Source organism: Dermacentor variabilis, chromosome 5 (genome assembly GCF_050947875.1).
Source record: "Dermacentor variabilis isolate Ectoservices chromosome 5, ASM5094787v1, whole genome shotgun sequence".
Lineage (NCBI taxonomy): Eukaryota > Metazoa > Arthropoda > Arachnida > Ixodida > Ixodidae > Dermacentor > Dermacentor variabilis.
In genome coordinates this window covers 47,302,312-47,319,603 of record NC_134572.1, presented here as the reverse complement: position 1 = coordinate 47,319,603, position 17,292 = coordinate 47,302,312, and the positions used below count along the sequence as shown (strand labels likewise).

Below are 17,292 nucleotides of genomic sequence, written 5' to 3'. Positions count from 1 at the left end.
CCAATTGAGACCTTTAGAATTGTCTTTTATGGTTGCAATGAACTATATGGACACCATTTGTGATGTATGTATCACAGCTACGTCTACTTGGCAAGACACTAGGCGCACATGCGACACAGCTAGGCACACATGCGACACAGCTAGGCCCACATGCGACACTTGAAAAATCAGAATGGGCCCACATTACAAACCAGATTAAATCTCTTGCAAAGTCAAACATTGTGCTGTGGTGTCAGGATTGGCCCACCAAGTCCCCACTCTTGATACACAGCCTCCAAGGTCAGCGCAGTCGTGACTGTACCATCTCGTCAGTTTATTATACTCCAGGATCAGTTAAGTTCACTCGGCGAGACACACGATGTTCTCATTATGTTCGTCAAAGCCCTATGCATGCATTCCAATCCTGTTCTCGTACCAGGGCATTAACTACAAAAGACCACTTAGCACATTCCACTTGAAGAGAGTTAACAAAGAAGACACATTTCCAATGCAGCTGTTGGAGGCATTTAATACACTTTGCATACACAGTTTTGGCTCAGCTAGTCATATTTCGCATGCCAATTTGTGTTGCTGCATGAAGCATGGCCTCTCATTGCAGACGCCTGCTGCATGAGCTTTGAAGTTGAACCATTCTAGCCATAGATGGTCCACTGCAAATGTAGACGTGGCAATTCTTGAGGTAATGTGAAGGGCTTTCGCACTGTTACAGCAGATATACAATGGCCAATCTCTAAAGCTAGGAGACATTTAGCATTGCCAGTACAGCTTTATCAAGGTGGAATTCAATAATCCTCTGGCCAAAAATGGGCTGACTGTAGCATGGTGACTTTGTACTTTTTAGATCTAAAAGATAGTGACTAAACTTAAATGTCTAGAACCCGGTGGTCCAGAAGCTGCATCTGGGCTTTAGAGGTGCTGTAGTGAGGAGCTATTTCTCACCTATGCTTTTTTTTTCAGCTAAATATGAAATTATACACATTTCTGCACTACGCCTTAATAGAATGCTGCAGTTGTAGCATAGAGTAAAGAACCAACTTTAGAGAAGGCAAACTGTACCTTCCACATTGGTTCGAAAATAAGAAGCGGTAGCGCATGGAACTTAGCAGGGGGCCCGACAGATGACGCTACTTAAACAGGAAGCGGAAATGGCTTTTTTTTTTTTTAGCGCAATATCCCTTATGGCCGCGTTATACCGGTGCCGTAAGCAGGGTATGCGCCGTGCTCGCCTCGCTGGCTTTGCAGCATGCCTCAGCTGCCGCGTTTTAATCGCCAAGAGACTAAAGTGCCTCTACTGAAGCCCATACAAAGAACTCACAAGTGAGTGAACAGAACATGCGACTTTATTGGCAGAAGAAAAGCTGTGCACCTTCTCGTACAAGAGCAGAAATAAAATTTGCATGTCGAGATGCGCTGAAACTATTAACTTGAACTCGTAAACTGTTCACTTTCGTCGTCGCACATGGCGATCTGGTAACGAGCGAAAATCAGTAGTGCAAGCAAATTGGGCAGTGCCCCACCTGTTTGCACCGACAGTCGCCGTAAATTGCATTGCAAAGCAAACGGGCGACGCAAAGCATCTGCTGCTGCAACCAACACAGCAACATGGACTACCTGGCAGTTTAGCGTTACCTCCTTTCCAACCTGCACGTTTCTTTTTGTTATTTCGGGGGCCGCTAATGTGTAACTCATACTTAGTGCCCCACATTCTCAATACGGGCATCACCATTTTGCAGCCACTTTTGCAGGCCTTTCACCCATGTGGCTATCAACTTCATACACTTCGGACCATGTAATCACATGTGCTGGTCTCCATTCACACCATATCACGGCCGATGAAGGCCCACAAGCATAATTTGCCCGTGGCTGCAGCAGGAAAGGTCGAATGGGGAGAGCACCAATTACGGTGCATGTAAATTGGGAGTCTTTGTCGTTGTATGGATTGCAGGAGCACATGGTTACCTCAAGAGACTGTTGCCCATGCAACTGACCAGGTCGCCACATCTAAGAAACATAACACGGCGACCATTATAAAATTAGATTCAGCATTCAATCACCGCATAAGGTTCAGACAATACACTGTACATTGCCTAAGGTCCACATGACAACAGTGGGCATTCACACAATACAGGTCGCTTACAGCATATTCAGCTATCCAACTTCAGGCACAGTGCTTGCCTATGCCGCACATGGTGGTCTAGTAACGAGTGACAACCAGCAGCACAAGCAGATTGGACAGTGCCCCACCTGTTTGCATTGACAGTCGCCGTAACTTGCACTGCTAATGATTCGGGTGATGCAGGCACCTGCTGCCATAGCCAACACAGCGACATGAACTACCCGGCATTCCAGCGTTACCTCCTTTCCTACCTGCACATTTCTTTTTGTTGTTTCGATGGCCGCTAATGTGTCGCTCACACTTGGTGACCCACCTGCTCTCAATATGGACATGGTCTGTTTTGTGGGAATCGCCATTTTGCAACCACTTTTGCAGGCCTTTCCACCCATGTGGTTATCAACTTCATACACTTCAAACCATGTAATCATGTACGATAGTCTCCGTTCACGCCAAATCGCGGCCAAAGAAGGCCACAAGCATACTTTACCCGTGGCTGCAGCAGGAAAGGACAAACAGGGAGCACCAATCCCAGTAGATGTAAACAGGGAGTCTGTGTCGCTGTACGGACTGCAGGAGCAGGTGCTTACCTCGAGAGGCCGTTGCCCAATGCAACTGACCTGGCCGCCACATCCGAGAAATGTGACACGGCAACCATGACCAAGTGGGACAACATTGAAACAAGACTCTGCAATCAAATCACTTCAGCATACTCTAACATAATGCTCAATCTATACATTGGCACTATACGCTATACATTGGCTACGCTCCACATGACAACACCGAGCATACACGCACACAGGTTGCTTGCGGCACATTCAACTGTCCGACTGTAGGCATAGTGCTTGCCTTCGTCACACATGGTAGTCTGGTAACAAGCAACAACCAGCAGCACAAGCAGATTGGACAGTGTGTCCTACGTGTTTGCACCGACAGTCGCTGTTGAAGATGAGCAACTTGCATTGCGAAGCAATCGGGTGACGCAAGCATGTGCTGCCGCAGCCAACACAGCGACATGGAGTGCCCGGCATTTTAGCGTTACCGCCTTTCCAATCTGCATGTTCTTTTTTTGTTCTTTCGCGTGCCACTAATGTGTAACTCACACTTGGTGCCCCACATTCTCTAAATATGGGCATGGTAGGTTTTGTGGACATCACCATGTTGCAACCACTTTTGCAGGCCTTTCCACACATGTGAATATCAACTTCATACACTTAGAACCATGTAATCATGTATGAGAGTCTCCGCAGACGCGAAATCACAACCGAGAAAGGCCACAAGCAAAATTTGCACACGGCAGCAGCAGGAAAGGATGGAATGGGGAGCACCAACTACGGTGCGTGTAAATTCGCAGTCTATGTCACTGTGCAGACTGTAGGAGCAGGTGCTTGCCTCGAGAGACTGTTTCCCAATGCAACTGACCAGGCTCCTACATATGAGAAACGTAACACGGTGACAAGTACCAAGTCGGAGAGCAGCGAAACCAGATTCTGTAATCAATCACTTCAATGTAGCTTGCGCAAAAACACAGGCTGTCGAGCAAGAATAGCAATCCTGAATGAGACTAGGAATTCAATATGGGAATGAGAAAGCTTGAATTCAAGAAAGAAGCCACTCTACCTTGCAAGCACTGAAAGCCCAAAACATTAACAAAAGTTAAATGCTACATAGCACACAGTGTGAAGGTTAATGCAAGACACACGCCAATGCCGCATCAGCTATTTCAGGAGAGGAATTACACATGGCAACGTAGACTAGAAAATACTGCTACAGATATGTTATGCTTCCAGACAGTGACTGGTATTAAGTATGAGCAAAGAATCGGTTGACCTGTAATGTTTGGATGAGGAAGAGGAATGATCTCTAACAAAAATGTGGGATGAAAAAGCTTGCATTCATTGAAACAAAATTATACTTGGCACGAATTGGCAAGGCCAGGAAGCTCACTAAGGAAGGGCAAGCTGACGGAACACTCTTGGCCAGCGTCGTCTGTGGTTGTTCAGAGGTTGCAGGTACATCTGAAGACACAGAATTTTTATTTTTTGTTGTTGAGGTACCTGGATGACTGGGCCAATATCCGTGCTGGTGGAATGATGGCAGAGGCTCTTTTCACTCTTGAAACAGTCATCCGTAGACTTGATATCTGATCCAAATAATTCTGGAATGGCTTCTTTGTTCGTGGTCTTGCGAATTTGGCTCCAGCACCTTCCTGTTGGTGTAGATGGGGGGTCCCGTGATGACCAAGATGTATTTAGCACAGACTATATTGGAGCAGAACAGTGACACATAAGATACAGCAGAGGGTATCCAAACTCATGTAGTGTTTTCTTTTATGTTCTAACCAATTACGCTGAACTGTAAACATGAACAAACGTTAATATCATCTGCTACAAAGAAATGGCATGTATCTCAAGACTAGCAAGCCAATACAGCATATATCAAGCATATTTATTTCTGAACCAGGTGTTGTTTACCTTGTAGTAGCAAGGTAAATGCCAAGGTCCACACAGTGACCTTGTTGTAGCAGGCAGCAGCTTCTGTTTAGTGCATGGAGTGTGTTGCTTTATACTGGTGCTGTCCTCATTACTGCATGTCTGGAACGGAAATTTTGACTGCATCAGAAATTGAACAAGCACAATTTTGCAATATAAGATGCGAAAAGGTGCGACATTCACATTGTAATAGTTTGTGACTGCAGAACACATGCAAATATACACTGTTGTAGGGTGCTTAAACAGCATGGTAAATAAATATTGTTACTCTCCGTAAAATTGATGTCTGTATAACTACAATGCATGTCAACAGCTTAAGTATCATTAAGATCACAAATAAGAACATTTGTGCGCTCGTTTATACACCAAAAGAGATCACACTGCTGGTTTCACAAGCAAATAGATGAAAGACATGAAGCTATTAGAAATGATGCATTCTTTTTCTGCATGTACGTGATTCAATGCTTCACCACTGCAAAAATAAATCTCCTGAGGTAAACCAAACTGAACAGCAAGAACATATGGAACCAACAGGTACGAAATATGGGTGAATTATCATGCGTGCAACTGTTTAATAGATTAAATTCAGTACTTTAGCTTCAGTTTATCAAAGGGTTATTCGGTTCTGTGGACGAAAGAAGTTGCCGGCGGACTCGAAAAAAAAATATATTGATAAGGCTACTCAGTCACCTATAGCTACAACGAAATGAAAAATGTGACGCGCATTCCGATATCGCTTTTTCTTGCGTGAATGTGTGTATAATTATGGCCTCGCAACTGAAAGTTTATTTCGGAAACAGCAACGGAGGGTCCTGACTGCCCATATGTAATGCAGCATCTAGTTCGTTAACTTGCCTCCGCCTGTAAGTTAACGAGACGAATACGTTACATAGCGATTGAAGCACCGATGTTAAGCAAATCGCCGGTCTTGCTGTCCCCAGTCGCAGCAGGACCCGGCTCCTATTTCGATGCAGACGTGTTCCACATGGCTCACGACTGAAACCTAGCTTTCGGACTTACACCCCAAGTTAAATAACGCGAGATATCGAAGCGCATTAAACTGGTTTTAGCACAAAATAACCAACCCCTGTACGAACCAAAGAATCCGCACCTGCCGTGCACGCAACACACTGGTGAAAATTTTAAAAATTTGAAATCCAGGCCAGATGTGAAGTGGGAGGTTGATGATGCTGAACGCTATTTTGCGTTTAAAATGACAAAAACAACAAAGTTGGCAATAAAGAGTACAATGCAAAATTAGAAGTGATAATTTTTTATTTTTGTCATGTAATAAAAAGGCTTCGTTTATTGTGAAGAAAGTTTGTAGGTTAAAATTGCGCTTACTACGGCGCTTTTAGCGGGAGATGATGCGCTCACGGGGGGAACTTTTTTAATTAGTGTACAATGGTGTAGTATACCTGTTTCTTTAGCAGCGCCACGCGATCGATTTTTTCGCCCTCTGATAGTAACTCTATGGCCGTAGGAAACTCTATGCTATGGCCCTCTGTCGAGAAATGTCATAGTTGCCAACCGAATCACTATGGCACAGTATTTCAGAATGCATGCAAAAAATAAGTAGGTAATTGTTTCAAAATGGAGCGTCTGCTGTTCTTGAAGAGTCTTCATCGGCGGAAGCGTTGAAGTATGCAACAGACACAGACAAAATGCATGGAGTCTGAACTTTCCACTCCTCAAAAGTCGGCAGCACAGTTCATTTCACTGCTGACCCCGTTTTACTCATGAAACTTCATTGCCAACTGAAGTGAAACTTGACAACAAATAGTTGCAGCGAAGCATGAGTGTTATTTCCTTTCAATAAAGAAGCTTTTACCGTTCCACTATAGTAGACGAGTGAAAACGTACAAAATTACGCGCTTATAAACAGCTGGCGAACCCTCAAATGAACGTCTCGTCTAAACCTCGGAGGGTTAGCCAGCACCACACACATAGAATAAAGTGGCCACAACTCATAGCCTTGACGCGATTGTAGTGTCTAATGTAGTGAGAAACTCTATGCTACCTACGCCTCATGGGGCATAAAGTTCCCTACAGAAAGTAATTTTTGTAGGAAACTCTATGCCATGGGGTAGCGCGGTAGCGCCCTCTGAAACTTAAATGTGGATTATGCTTTTGTTTGTTGAGTGCGGCGGAAGCAGTTTTGTTAACTGAAAATACGCCATAGACATTAAGTTTTACACGCGCCTATTAGGCAAAGAACCGCTTCCGCTCCAGTGCAATTTGTCAAATTCGCCAAAGTTTTATGCCCAACGCAAATTATGTTTTCGTTAAGCTCGAGCGCATAATTGCTATATATGAGCGCTCTTAGCACTAACGAGCATATATGTAAAACAGTAGGGGTATGCCATGGTCAGCCGGAAATTTAAACTCGGTCAAGCAACACTACCGGTCTTCAAAATACAAGATGGCGGCAACAGTGGGCGCGTGAGTGTGCGAAGCACGCCTTCGGCGTTTACAGCGTGTCTTACAAAAATGTTGTCGAGGCAGTTCATTTCTGATCCCCGAAAGTATTCGCACATTCTACGCGCACTCGCCAGTGCACGCACAGCTAGGAACAGCTGTTTGAAACAGCCAGGTTGCCGGCGCTATGGTGGCGGGTCGCACGGCGATGGCAAGTCGGTCGTACACAAGCAGATCACAATGGATGATTTACCCGGTTTCATAGGACCTTGGCAGGAGAAGTTCGCGGAGACGCAGCAGAGGTTCAACCGGCGACTATTCGTAGGAATCGCTTTTTTTACGAGCACGGCCGTATACGCCTGGTACTCCGGCGCGCTCGATTATGTCGATGCACCGCCCATGAAAAACCGAGACGACAAGGAGACTGCCGTCACTGCGAAATCAAAATCGTTCGGTGTCGGTGGCGCGAAAGTACAACCAGCGTCGTATACGAAGCTACCAGAGTCTGTCCCATATCTCCTCGTCGGCGCCGGCACGGCGTCTTTCTCCGCTTTCCGAGCCATCCGCTCCGCCGACCCAACGGCAAAAGTGCTCGTGATCGGTGAAGAGTCTTACAAGCCGTACATGAGGCCGCCGCTCTCGAAGGAACTATGGCTCTCCGAGGACGCGCCGAAGACGCTTAGCTTCAAGCAGTGGAACGGCCGTGAGCGCAGCATCTTCTTCGAGCACGAGGACTTCTACTGCCGTCCTGACCAGTTGATGGAGCGGGAGACTGGAGGCATCGCGGTCGTAAGCAACTGCCGTGTGGCACGCATAGACTCCGAGGCCCAGAAGGCGATCCTGGAGGACGGCCGCGAGATCACCTATGGGAAGTGCCTCATCGCCACCGGCGGCCAGCCCAAGAACCTGCCCGTGTTCGAGAAGCCCGAGTTGGCCGGTAAGGTGGTGCTGTACCGCACCGTGGATGACTTCAAGGCGTTGGACGAGGCGTCACGCCGCGCCAAGTCGGTGGTGATCGTTGGCGGAGGCTTCCTGGGCAGTGAACTTGCCTGTGCTCTTGGTAGGCGCGGCCTCAAGACGGGTCTCACCGTTTACCAGGTGTTCTCCGAGAAAGGCTGCATGGGCCGCCTGCTCCCAGAGTACCTGTCTCGGTGGACAACGGAGAAGGTGCGCGCCGAAGGTGTCCAGGTGATTAGTAGCACGCGAGTTACGGACGCCCGACCAGGCCCACGCGGTCAGATACTGTTAAAGCTTAGTTCCGGCCAAGAGATCACAGCCGACCATGTTGTGGTGGCCGCTGGTTTGGAGCCCAGCACTGAGCTGGCAAAGGCGTCGGGCCTCGAGGTTGATGACCGGATCGGAGGATTCAAGGCCAACGCCGAACTCGAGGCGCGCTCGAACCTATGGGTTGCGGGTGACGCCCTTTCTTTCTACGACACCAAGCTGGGCCGGCGACGCATCGAGCACCACGACCATGCTGTGGTGACGGGCCGGCTCGCTGGAGAGAACATGACGGGCGCGCGCAAACCGTACAAGCACCAATCCATGTTCTGGTCGGACTTGGGACCCGACGTGGGCTACGAGGCAATCGGCATCGTCGAGTCACACCTGCAGACGGTCGGCGTGTTTGCGCGCACTACAGAGCAGCAGACCGAAGAAGCCGTGGAAGCGGCGCCAGTCGAGAGTCCCATGAGCGCCAAGCGCGACGACTTGCCTCGAGCGCCGGGCGAGGGCGACGATTATGAGAAGGGAGTCGTGTTCTACCTCCGAGACGATGGCGTTGTCGTGGGCATCGTCCTGTGGAATATCTTCAACAGGATGGCAGTGGCGCGCAAGATCATAAATGAGCACAGAGCGTACGAGGACTTTAGTGACCTCGCGAAATTGTTTGACATATACAGTGAGGATTGAAACCTTGCTGTACTGTCTGGAAACTCCGGTGTAGTGCCTAGACTGCATACCGGCATGGTGTTCGTGCGTGCAGGTTTATTATCTAGATTGTTGTATTCGTTTTCTTTCGTGCAAAAAGTTGTGCAGTGTAGAAATGACGTGCACTGTAGTTACGTTGATATTTTGTTGTTTATGGCCTATCATTTTGTCAATTTAATATTTCGAATGCATTGTACAACCATTGTTGCCATGCTAGATTAGTACTCATGGGCAAGGTGAAGAAGGATTATGTGTGAAACTTAATTTTGTTGCTTAGTTGTGTACCGATACTATGCAGGCAACATTCCACACGCTTGAAACATCTACTATAGTTTTAGTTTTGTGACCTTTGACCTGCCTGAGTGTTAGAAAAATGTGCCATAGTCGTGCACTTACCATTGCATCACATGTGCTTAGCCCGGTGGGAGGCAGAGGGCATATAGGTCATTGCTAGTCCAAGCCATGATCAGCGAATTGAGGGAACAGAACATTTGCACAGCTTGTCAGTTTCATTACTTTGGCTAAGTCGCATTTTGTTATAGTGTTCTTTGATTTGAAAATTTGCGGGCACACAGACCTGCTTGTATAAATATGCATTGATGTACAGTTAAGTTTCAAGGCCAATACACTGTGGGCGTGTTGTGAAAAGTAAATTAAGTACTAAAGATGCTCACCCTCGGCAAATGACCTCAGACCATTCTGGAGCAGTCTACATAAGGCCACTTTCTGAATGTGTATTTTGATGAAGTAGTGTATATGACAACAATGTATATTATGTTCATTCATCTTTAAATACGACAGCATTATAGATGGGTCTGACACACATTGTGAGTATCCGTCCGACAAAACATATTCGTTGATCTCAAAGGCCGTGCAGTTGACAGTGCCTCAAACTGCAAGCTGTCACAAGAGAACAATACAAGAAACTGGTGAGTGACCAACATTTTAGAGTGACCTTAGCACGAGAGAAGCATGCATGCTATTGTGGCCTAATGGTTAGAGCATTGGGCTGTACAGATTCAAACCCACTATCGGTCACACATTTCTTTATAGAATTTTAGGCAAACTTTACCCACTTCGTAAGTATTCAACAGAAAATTGAAAGTCTGTTAAGCATACACAAGGCATGTCACAGTGTTACTTAAACAGAGTGCAGTCGCCTCAGACACATGCATACAGCTGTTGACATGTTATGATCATCACATTCTAGCTACCGGGATGTTTATATTTTGCTTAAAATGCTCAAAAAAAGATCTTGCGCCTACTGCTGCACCGTTATTTTTCAAATTTTGCTACGAGACTGCATTTCGGAGTCTATGTCATTCATTGTAACACTTGGCACAGTTAATTGCCTGACTTTTAAGAAAAAAATACAATGTTTGCTTCATTTATGGGGATGCAAGCTGCTGCTGTGACGGCGCAAGCATACCTTTATGTCGCCACCTGCTGGCAACTGTGGAAAGTGGCCAGCCAGTGAGGGTTGCTGCATGTTATCTTCTTTGTAACACGTGGCAATGCTCCCTGAACAGCTGCTTTCTGCAGCTGTTGACCTGCTATTGTGGGAGCAATTTGCATCCCCACAAGCACAGGCCATTTTGTATTTTTTCTTAAAAACCACACAATTAACTGTGCCAAGTGTTACACTCAATGGCGTAGATACCAAAATGCTATCTTTCTGCAAATTTAGAGTGAGAACATTACGGTGGTAAGCACAAAAGCTTTTTTCGGATGTATTGAGCTAAATATCGGCATGCCTGTATGCTATCGCACACTTAGTGTGTTAGGTTCTGGCCTCATTTTTCTCTGTTGCATACAACATGTTGGTCTATAGGTAAATGCAATTAATTCATACAGCTATAATGATGTTAGTATTGCCAGAGTGTCCTTCTTTCATGTCACGAAGCTTGTAGGGAAAGCTCGGTATGCCATCTAAAGCAACTGCAAGGCTGCAATATGGTGCAGCTTAGTTTAGAAGGCATTTAGCCATATGAAATGACGGTGCATCTATGGTGAGGCTAATACTATTGACAGAGTCCTTTGATAGTGCTTTTTGTTCAGGCCACAAGGATTCTATAGGAAAGTTTTGTACGCTGCCAAAAGTAGATGTAATGTGGTGCGTCATCATTAAGAGGGCACATAGCCGTCGGGTAGAGGAGGCTACTTTGTACATATATTCCAGCAAGACAAGTAACTTTTCTTGTTGTGGTGTTGCAGGAGAGCAAGAGGGGTAGAATAATGCAAATAACAGGAGCTTCATTATTCTTTAAATTAATAATTGCTAGAACCACAATAAAGGCATAAAGGATTCATTAATTTGGTTAACTATAGCGCCGGTATTTTGTTAGGTAATTCTTGACTGTCCGCAACTACTCTGTTAAAAGACAACTGCAACAAAATGTTTGACCACATAAAAAGCCTAGTTTAAGGTGGTGTAGATGTAGAGAAACGTCCATGCAAAATTTTATATTTAGAGTACAAGCGGAAGCGTTGCAAGAAGCTAGTAAAAATGGCAGTTCTTGATACCAAAACTGAAAGAAACGCCACCATTATCGCTCGCCTGAGTGATGCATATGCTTTCTATTGATTGCACTTCAAAATATGCAGTTTGAATTGGTTACTATGCGTTGGTCGAGCTGGTGCAAGACAAAGGCAGCGCGCACTACGCAGCACGGCTAGACTGGAGCACACAAGCGTGAGCGGGTACTCCAGCCTAGCCATGCATGTAGCAAATGTTGCATGTAGCTGCATAGCGTAGATACTGTGGGGTGCTGCGATAAGCCCTCACATTGTCAAGGTGGTTGGACAACTGCAGGCTCTGATTGGTCTCTGTAAGAAAAGTTGTTTAGGGGCTTTTGTACAGGTAAACAGATTGAGGTGCAGGACATCATGATAGGAGGACCTGAGCCTTGTGGACACTTTTATTGCACTAGATTTTATTTATACCATCGTATACAATTCATAGCATTTATATGGGCCTACAAAGGAAGATCAACCAAAACTGTTTATTCGGGTAGACTTTCCTGTCTAAAAATTGTGCTACTCAATTCTATTGCGTATAAACAGCCCTAGCCCTATCAAAGAACTGACCAAAACAACTTGCCCTTGGCCCATATTTATAGTGCCTCGTCTGGTATACAAGATCTTCAAGCAGTCACTATGAACATTCTGGAACTTATAGTATGTCTACACATAATCTTCTAAGAAAGACCTGTCTTTGTGTGAGCGCATCTTCTGCTGACACAAAAGTATAACACTGTTATAGGAAAACAGTGTGGCAGTTGAACGGACATCAAAAGTTTGGAAAGGATGGGCTATGCATTGGGCTGTCGATTTCATCTCAGTTTGAGTGCTGCATTGCTTTCCCGTAACAATGACCCTACACCAGTGAGGGGAACTGTCAGGGCTTGCAAATAGTAGTAACATTTGAGACCGAATTGAACTTGAGCCGAATAGCACAGGAGGAAAATGAAGTTGAATGTTGTTGTACAAAAAATCATTTATTTAACAATAATATTGCTGCATGGCAAACCATGCCATTCAAAAATGATTATAACGCTAGATAAGAGGTGCGGGCATTACAATAGCCAAGATAATGCAAAAGTACTACACTTTTTCTTTGCTGTATTACCTTTGTCTGACAAGATGCTTTGGTCTTCTTAAGCCTCGCAGGTATACCACCGGACCAAAATCACAGACACAATCGCAGAATTACAAGTCAGGATGCAGCATCAGGGGCTGGGCTATACAGCTTGAGTCAGCGGACATTAACTATCAATATCACTCTCTGTGTGGACAGACGGCTACATGTATTTGACCAGGGCAACCTCTTAGGTGACGTTGGTGTCCTGGCACTAAATGCAGCGGGAGCTGTTGTAACATGGTTGGAAATTTTTTGAGAGACCGACTGTTTGTTTATGCCATTGGGCAAACTTTCGAGAAAAAAAACTTTGATACTGTGATTATTACAGCACAAGGGAACTAGGTGAGTATTAGGTATCCCTGTGGCTGCAGTGATGTGATGCTCATGACAATATCATCATTATCATCAGCCTATGATAACGGTGGTGACTGTGATGCAATGACTGCAACAATATTGTATAGTGCATTTAATAGACTTGCAATTTTTCTCATTAGTGTAAAACAGTGTGCACATCCTAGAACTCGCAACATTAGTAAGTTAGTAACTGCAAAAAAAAAAAATCTTATGAGTAATCTACAAGGTATAGGTGGTCATGCATTATCGGATGAGGTTTAGGAAGGCAGCCTCGTGGGTCAGTTTGCATATAGTATCCTCAAGGCTGGAATGTGCATCTGGGGCGATAGGAGAGCAAAGAAAGCTGACATTTTTTTCCTAGCTAAAATACTACTATTAAATCAGGTTTCAAAGACTTGGTCTTAATCCTAAGAAAACACAAAGTGCACATTCATAAAAAGTACTAAGAAATACCTAGTGCCAAGTGTTATGTTTTTGCAAAACTTTAGTGCAATGACCACACCCTAGCTGCAGAAAGCGCACTTCCAGAGAAAAGTAGCATTCTCCTCCAGGCAACATCTTATGAAAATATGTCTGGTATGGCCGCAATAATAGTTGTCACATTTTTCCTGCAACATAATGTTTAATCATGGACAGTTGATGATTTGAAAAAGTTCAAATTTGTAAATAGCAACAATTTGATCCAGTCAAACAAGATTATATTCAATTTGTTATTTCAAAGGTTTTAATATTTGCACACTCTTACTCAATTTCTCTGTTTTGTTGACCATGACACTATCATTAACACATTGCAACATCCATTAGAAAGCAGAATCTAAGTAAAGTTTTGGCAAATCGTGGTAAACATTGCTTCATAGGCATAGTTCCTTGCTGGAGACCCCACTGATATATTCGGGCAAGATTTATTTTTGTTGTCGAGTGCAGAAAAACAAGACTCCATTTCATGATGGATCTAGCAGTGACCGCTTTAGATGTATCGGTTAAACATGCAATGTTGTATTTGACAAACTATGAATCTGCATTCCTGCCTATGGCTCACGAATAATATGCGCATCTGAAACTACCAATTTTCATCCCTCCACAAGCTTAAAGGGCCCCTCACCAGGTCCCATAGCAAATTTTAGTTATACGCTGTAAGTTGTTACGTGTCCTCTAGGGAGCGTTCTGCCTCAAAATGTTTTCAAATCTGCTCATTAATAGCCGAGATAGAAATATTTCAGTGCCGCGAACCCATGATTTCAGCAGGCGGGCTTCACTGCCAAGCAAGACGCTCTCTCCACTCGCCCCGTCTAGCCTACGCAAGCGAAATTCCTTCCCTGCGTTCTCCCATACCGGGCTCCTTTTTTTTTTCTTTTTTTTTCTTTTTTTTTCTTTTTTTTTTTGCGCCTCGCTTTAATTTTTCGGCGCTACGCACATTCGCCAACGGCGTCGCGCTCGAGCTGTTGTCTCGATCGTTCGCGCAGCACACGATTTTGCGCGCTGTACGCAAGGAAACATGGCTAGCGGTATAATTCACTGCTACACGTCGGCTCCGTATTCCACGAATGTTGTTCTAGCGCAAATAGCCAAAAAGCCACCCGCTATTGCACGCCAACGGACGCAGCTCGTTCCCAGGAACAAGTGGATACCGAAAACCAGGTGGGATTCCCATTTTTCAAGCCTCTACGACAATATTTTGGCCGGACCTCGTGGCGGGAGAGCCGCGAGGCCACGCGCCGGAGCCGGCTTCCTCAACAATTGCCGATCATTTTCTCAATGATGGAAGTCACCGTAGAGGGGCGCAGCATATCCCAGGAAGAAATGGATACAAGCAAGGGATGGAAGGAGGTCAGACACAGAAGATCAGACCGGCGAACCTCCCAACATCGCGAGAGCACCTTGTCGCCGACGCGGCCCGACAAGCGCAACAATAACCCATGGAAAGGCAGGCTAGAGCACATACGCAAGGCAAGCAGAATGCCACATTTGCCAAGAGGGGATTACAAGATTGTGATCAGACCGCGTGGAGGACTCAAATTATCCGAGCACTGTATAGTTCCCCTCACAGCTGCGGTACAAGATGCGGCAGGTATTCCTCGAGACGAAAGGGAGGAGGACATTGTCTGCCCCAACAATTATCAAAATATCCTCATCGTCAGTACCTCGGATCAAGTGTGTGCAAACAAATATCAGGAAGTAGCACGTATCAAGATTCAAGACAAGTTTTACGAGACCAATGCTTACGAGACAGCGCCTGACATGACGGCCAAATGAGTCATCAGAGGAATCCCACTCGACGAGGGCCCAAGAGACATCACAGCAGCGGTGGTTACGAGCAAAAACCCAACGGCGATAGCAGCAAAGAGACTCAGTAATACTACCACAGTGATTGTGCTCTTTGAAGGACACAAAGTGCCCACGTACGTCCGATACAGGGCAGCGCTACTCCCTTGCTCCCTGTACAGGAAACAAGTGGACTTCTGTCACCAATGCAACAGACTTGGACACAGAGGAGATGTATGTCCCAACCCTGACAACAAGATTTGTGCGGGATGTGGAACATCAAATCCAGATAAAGACCACAGGTGCCAACCTAAATGTCAGTTATGCGGCGAGGACCATCCGACCGCAGACAAGACGTGCAAAGCCAAATTCAAAAAGCCCTTCATCGTTAAACAGAGACAATGGCACAGACTGCAACGAGAACGACAAGAAGAACATGAAGACGCTATCTCAAGAGAAGACAGAGCAGAGTCTCGCGGAACGCCTGGCCTCCTAAACGCCAGGGAACGACGCTCCAGGTCGAGAACAAGGTCTCCATCCACCACCAGATCCTTATCCTGGTCCGGCTCCAGGACACCGGGGACACGATCCAGATCCAGGTCCAGAACTAGGCCATCCTCTTCAGCAAACCAGACTAACACGGTGAGCTGGGCAGACGTGGTCGACGGCGTGCGCCCGGGGGCTGGTGGGGAGACTGCCATTAATAACGAGATCAAGCAACTAAAACACGAGAACGCGCAGTTGAGGATTTTGCTAGCACGTATGAGCGATGAAACCAAATTCTCAAGGAAGGAAAAAACCAAATAAATCCGGTAACTTCCACTCCACACGCCAGCACGAAAGAGCCATTTGAAATCCCGGACAATAAGATGGACGAAGGGGATGAGCCCCCTCCACTCAAACGCAAGGCCCAAGCCATCAGTGGTAAACAAGATAACGCAGTGGTAGATAAAGCATTAGCCAATATTCAAAAGAACCTAGCAGAAATACAAAAGTCAAATGAAAAACGGGACGAAATGATGAATGAAATGGCTAAGGCAATAGCAGCAATTATGAATAGATTAGACATCCTAGAGGCAAACCAGTCACCAGGTAATGGACTCCCCTCTGTTGCGTCAGAAGCACCACAATCCTTACCCACTTCACAACCACCAAATTATATAAGATCAGCTTCTCTCCAACCTCCCGTCTCCCTCCCATGGTCGCACCAGAAATGAGGCGCGCTAAAGAAGGGTTCAGGATATGGCAGTGGAATTGTAGAAGTTACGAAAACAAAAAGTCAGTTTTGCAGCAGTATTTGAAAGACAAGGATACACCGGACGTCATAATTCTGCAGGAAACACACGGGATTGCAAAGCTAGCAGGATACAGATCTTTTGGCTATGCCGAAGGGGACACCAGGGCATTAACTACGCTGGTAAAAAGAAACATAACTTGCATGCAGCACAACACAGGCATAACGCACATTGACAATATTCTATTGGAACTCATCCCACAAAAGAAGACAGGACGTAGCTTATTTATTCTCAACATTTATAGTAACCCCATGCTACATAAACACAAATTCAAGAACCTATTCCAGAAAACACTCAGACTTGCTGGAGAAAATCCGGTAGTTATAGGAGGAGACTTTAATGCCCCACACACCACGTGGGGATACTTATATACCAGAGCAAAAGGAAGGGACTTATGGAACGACTCGCAAGAATTAGGCCTCACGCTTGTCACAGACCCCGCCACTCCAACCAGAGTAGGCACGGCGCTAAACAGGGACACAACCCCAGACCTAACCTTTACCAAGAATATTGAAAAGGCGACGTGGAACAACACACTGGAAGATTTGGGTAGTGGCCACCGCATATTGGAGTTACACGTCAGAGAAGGGCCGAATAGACCCAAGGAACGACAGATCAAATTAGTAGACTGGGAACTATTTCGTAGAACGCGAGAGAAGACACATCAACGATCAATCGCAGACATAGAACAATGGACTAAGGAGCTCAGTGATGACGTCAAAGCTGCCACAAAAATAGCACCACCTGAATCTAACTTGGATAAATGCGACAGCAGACTTCTCTACATGT

General features: G+C 45.7%; 1 protein-coding gene and 1 long non-coding RNA gene across 2 annotated transcripts; one reads left to right on the top strand and one right to left on the bottom strand.

The window, feature by feature from the left end:
* Positions 1 to 1,318: 1,318 nt before the first annotated feature.
* Positions 1,319 to 5,782, bottom strand: LOC142582540 (uncharacterized). The gene is made up of 3 exons (XR_012828453.1): positions 5,717 to 5,782; positions 4,588 to 4,707; positions 1,319 to 4,322 (listed from the first exon to the last, which is right to left on the bottom strand). It is a non-coding gene; the product is annotated as an uncharacterized LOC142582540 (long non-coding RNA).
* A 1,214-nt stretch (positions 5,783 to 6,996) lies between these two features.
* LOC142582539 (apoptosis-inducing factor 1, mitochondrial-like) lies at positions 6,997 to 9,778 on the top strand. Its single transcript, XM_075692374.1, has one exon. It carries the CDS (start codon positions 7,096 to 7,098, stop codon positions 8,932 to 8,934), a length of 1,839 nt encoding a protein of 612 aa, XP_075548489.1. The 5' UTR covers positions 6,997 to 7,095; the 3' UTR covers positions 8,935 to 9,778.
* The last annotated feature ends 7,514 nt before the right edge of the window (positions 9,779 to 17,292 follow it).

What these genes read in the sequence shown, in the direction of transcription:
- LOC142582539 (XM_075692374.1), top strand. Translation starts at nt 7,096, where the DNA reads ATGTTGTCGAGGCAGTTCATTTCTGATCCCCGAAAGTATTCGCACATT.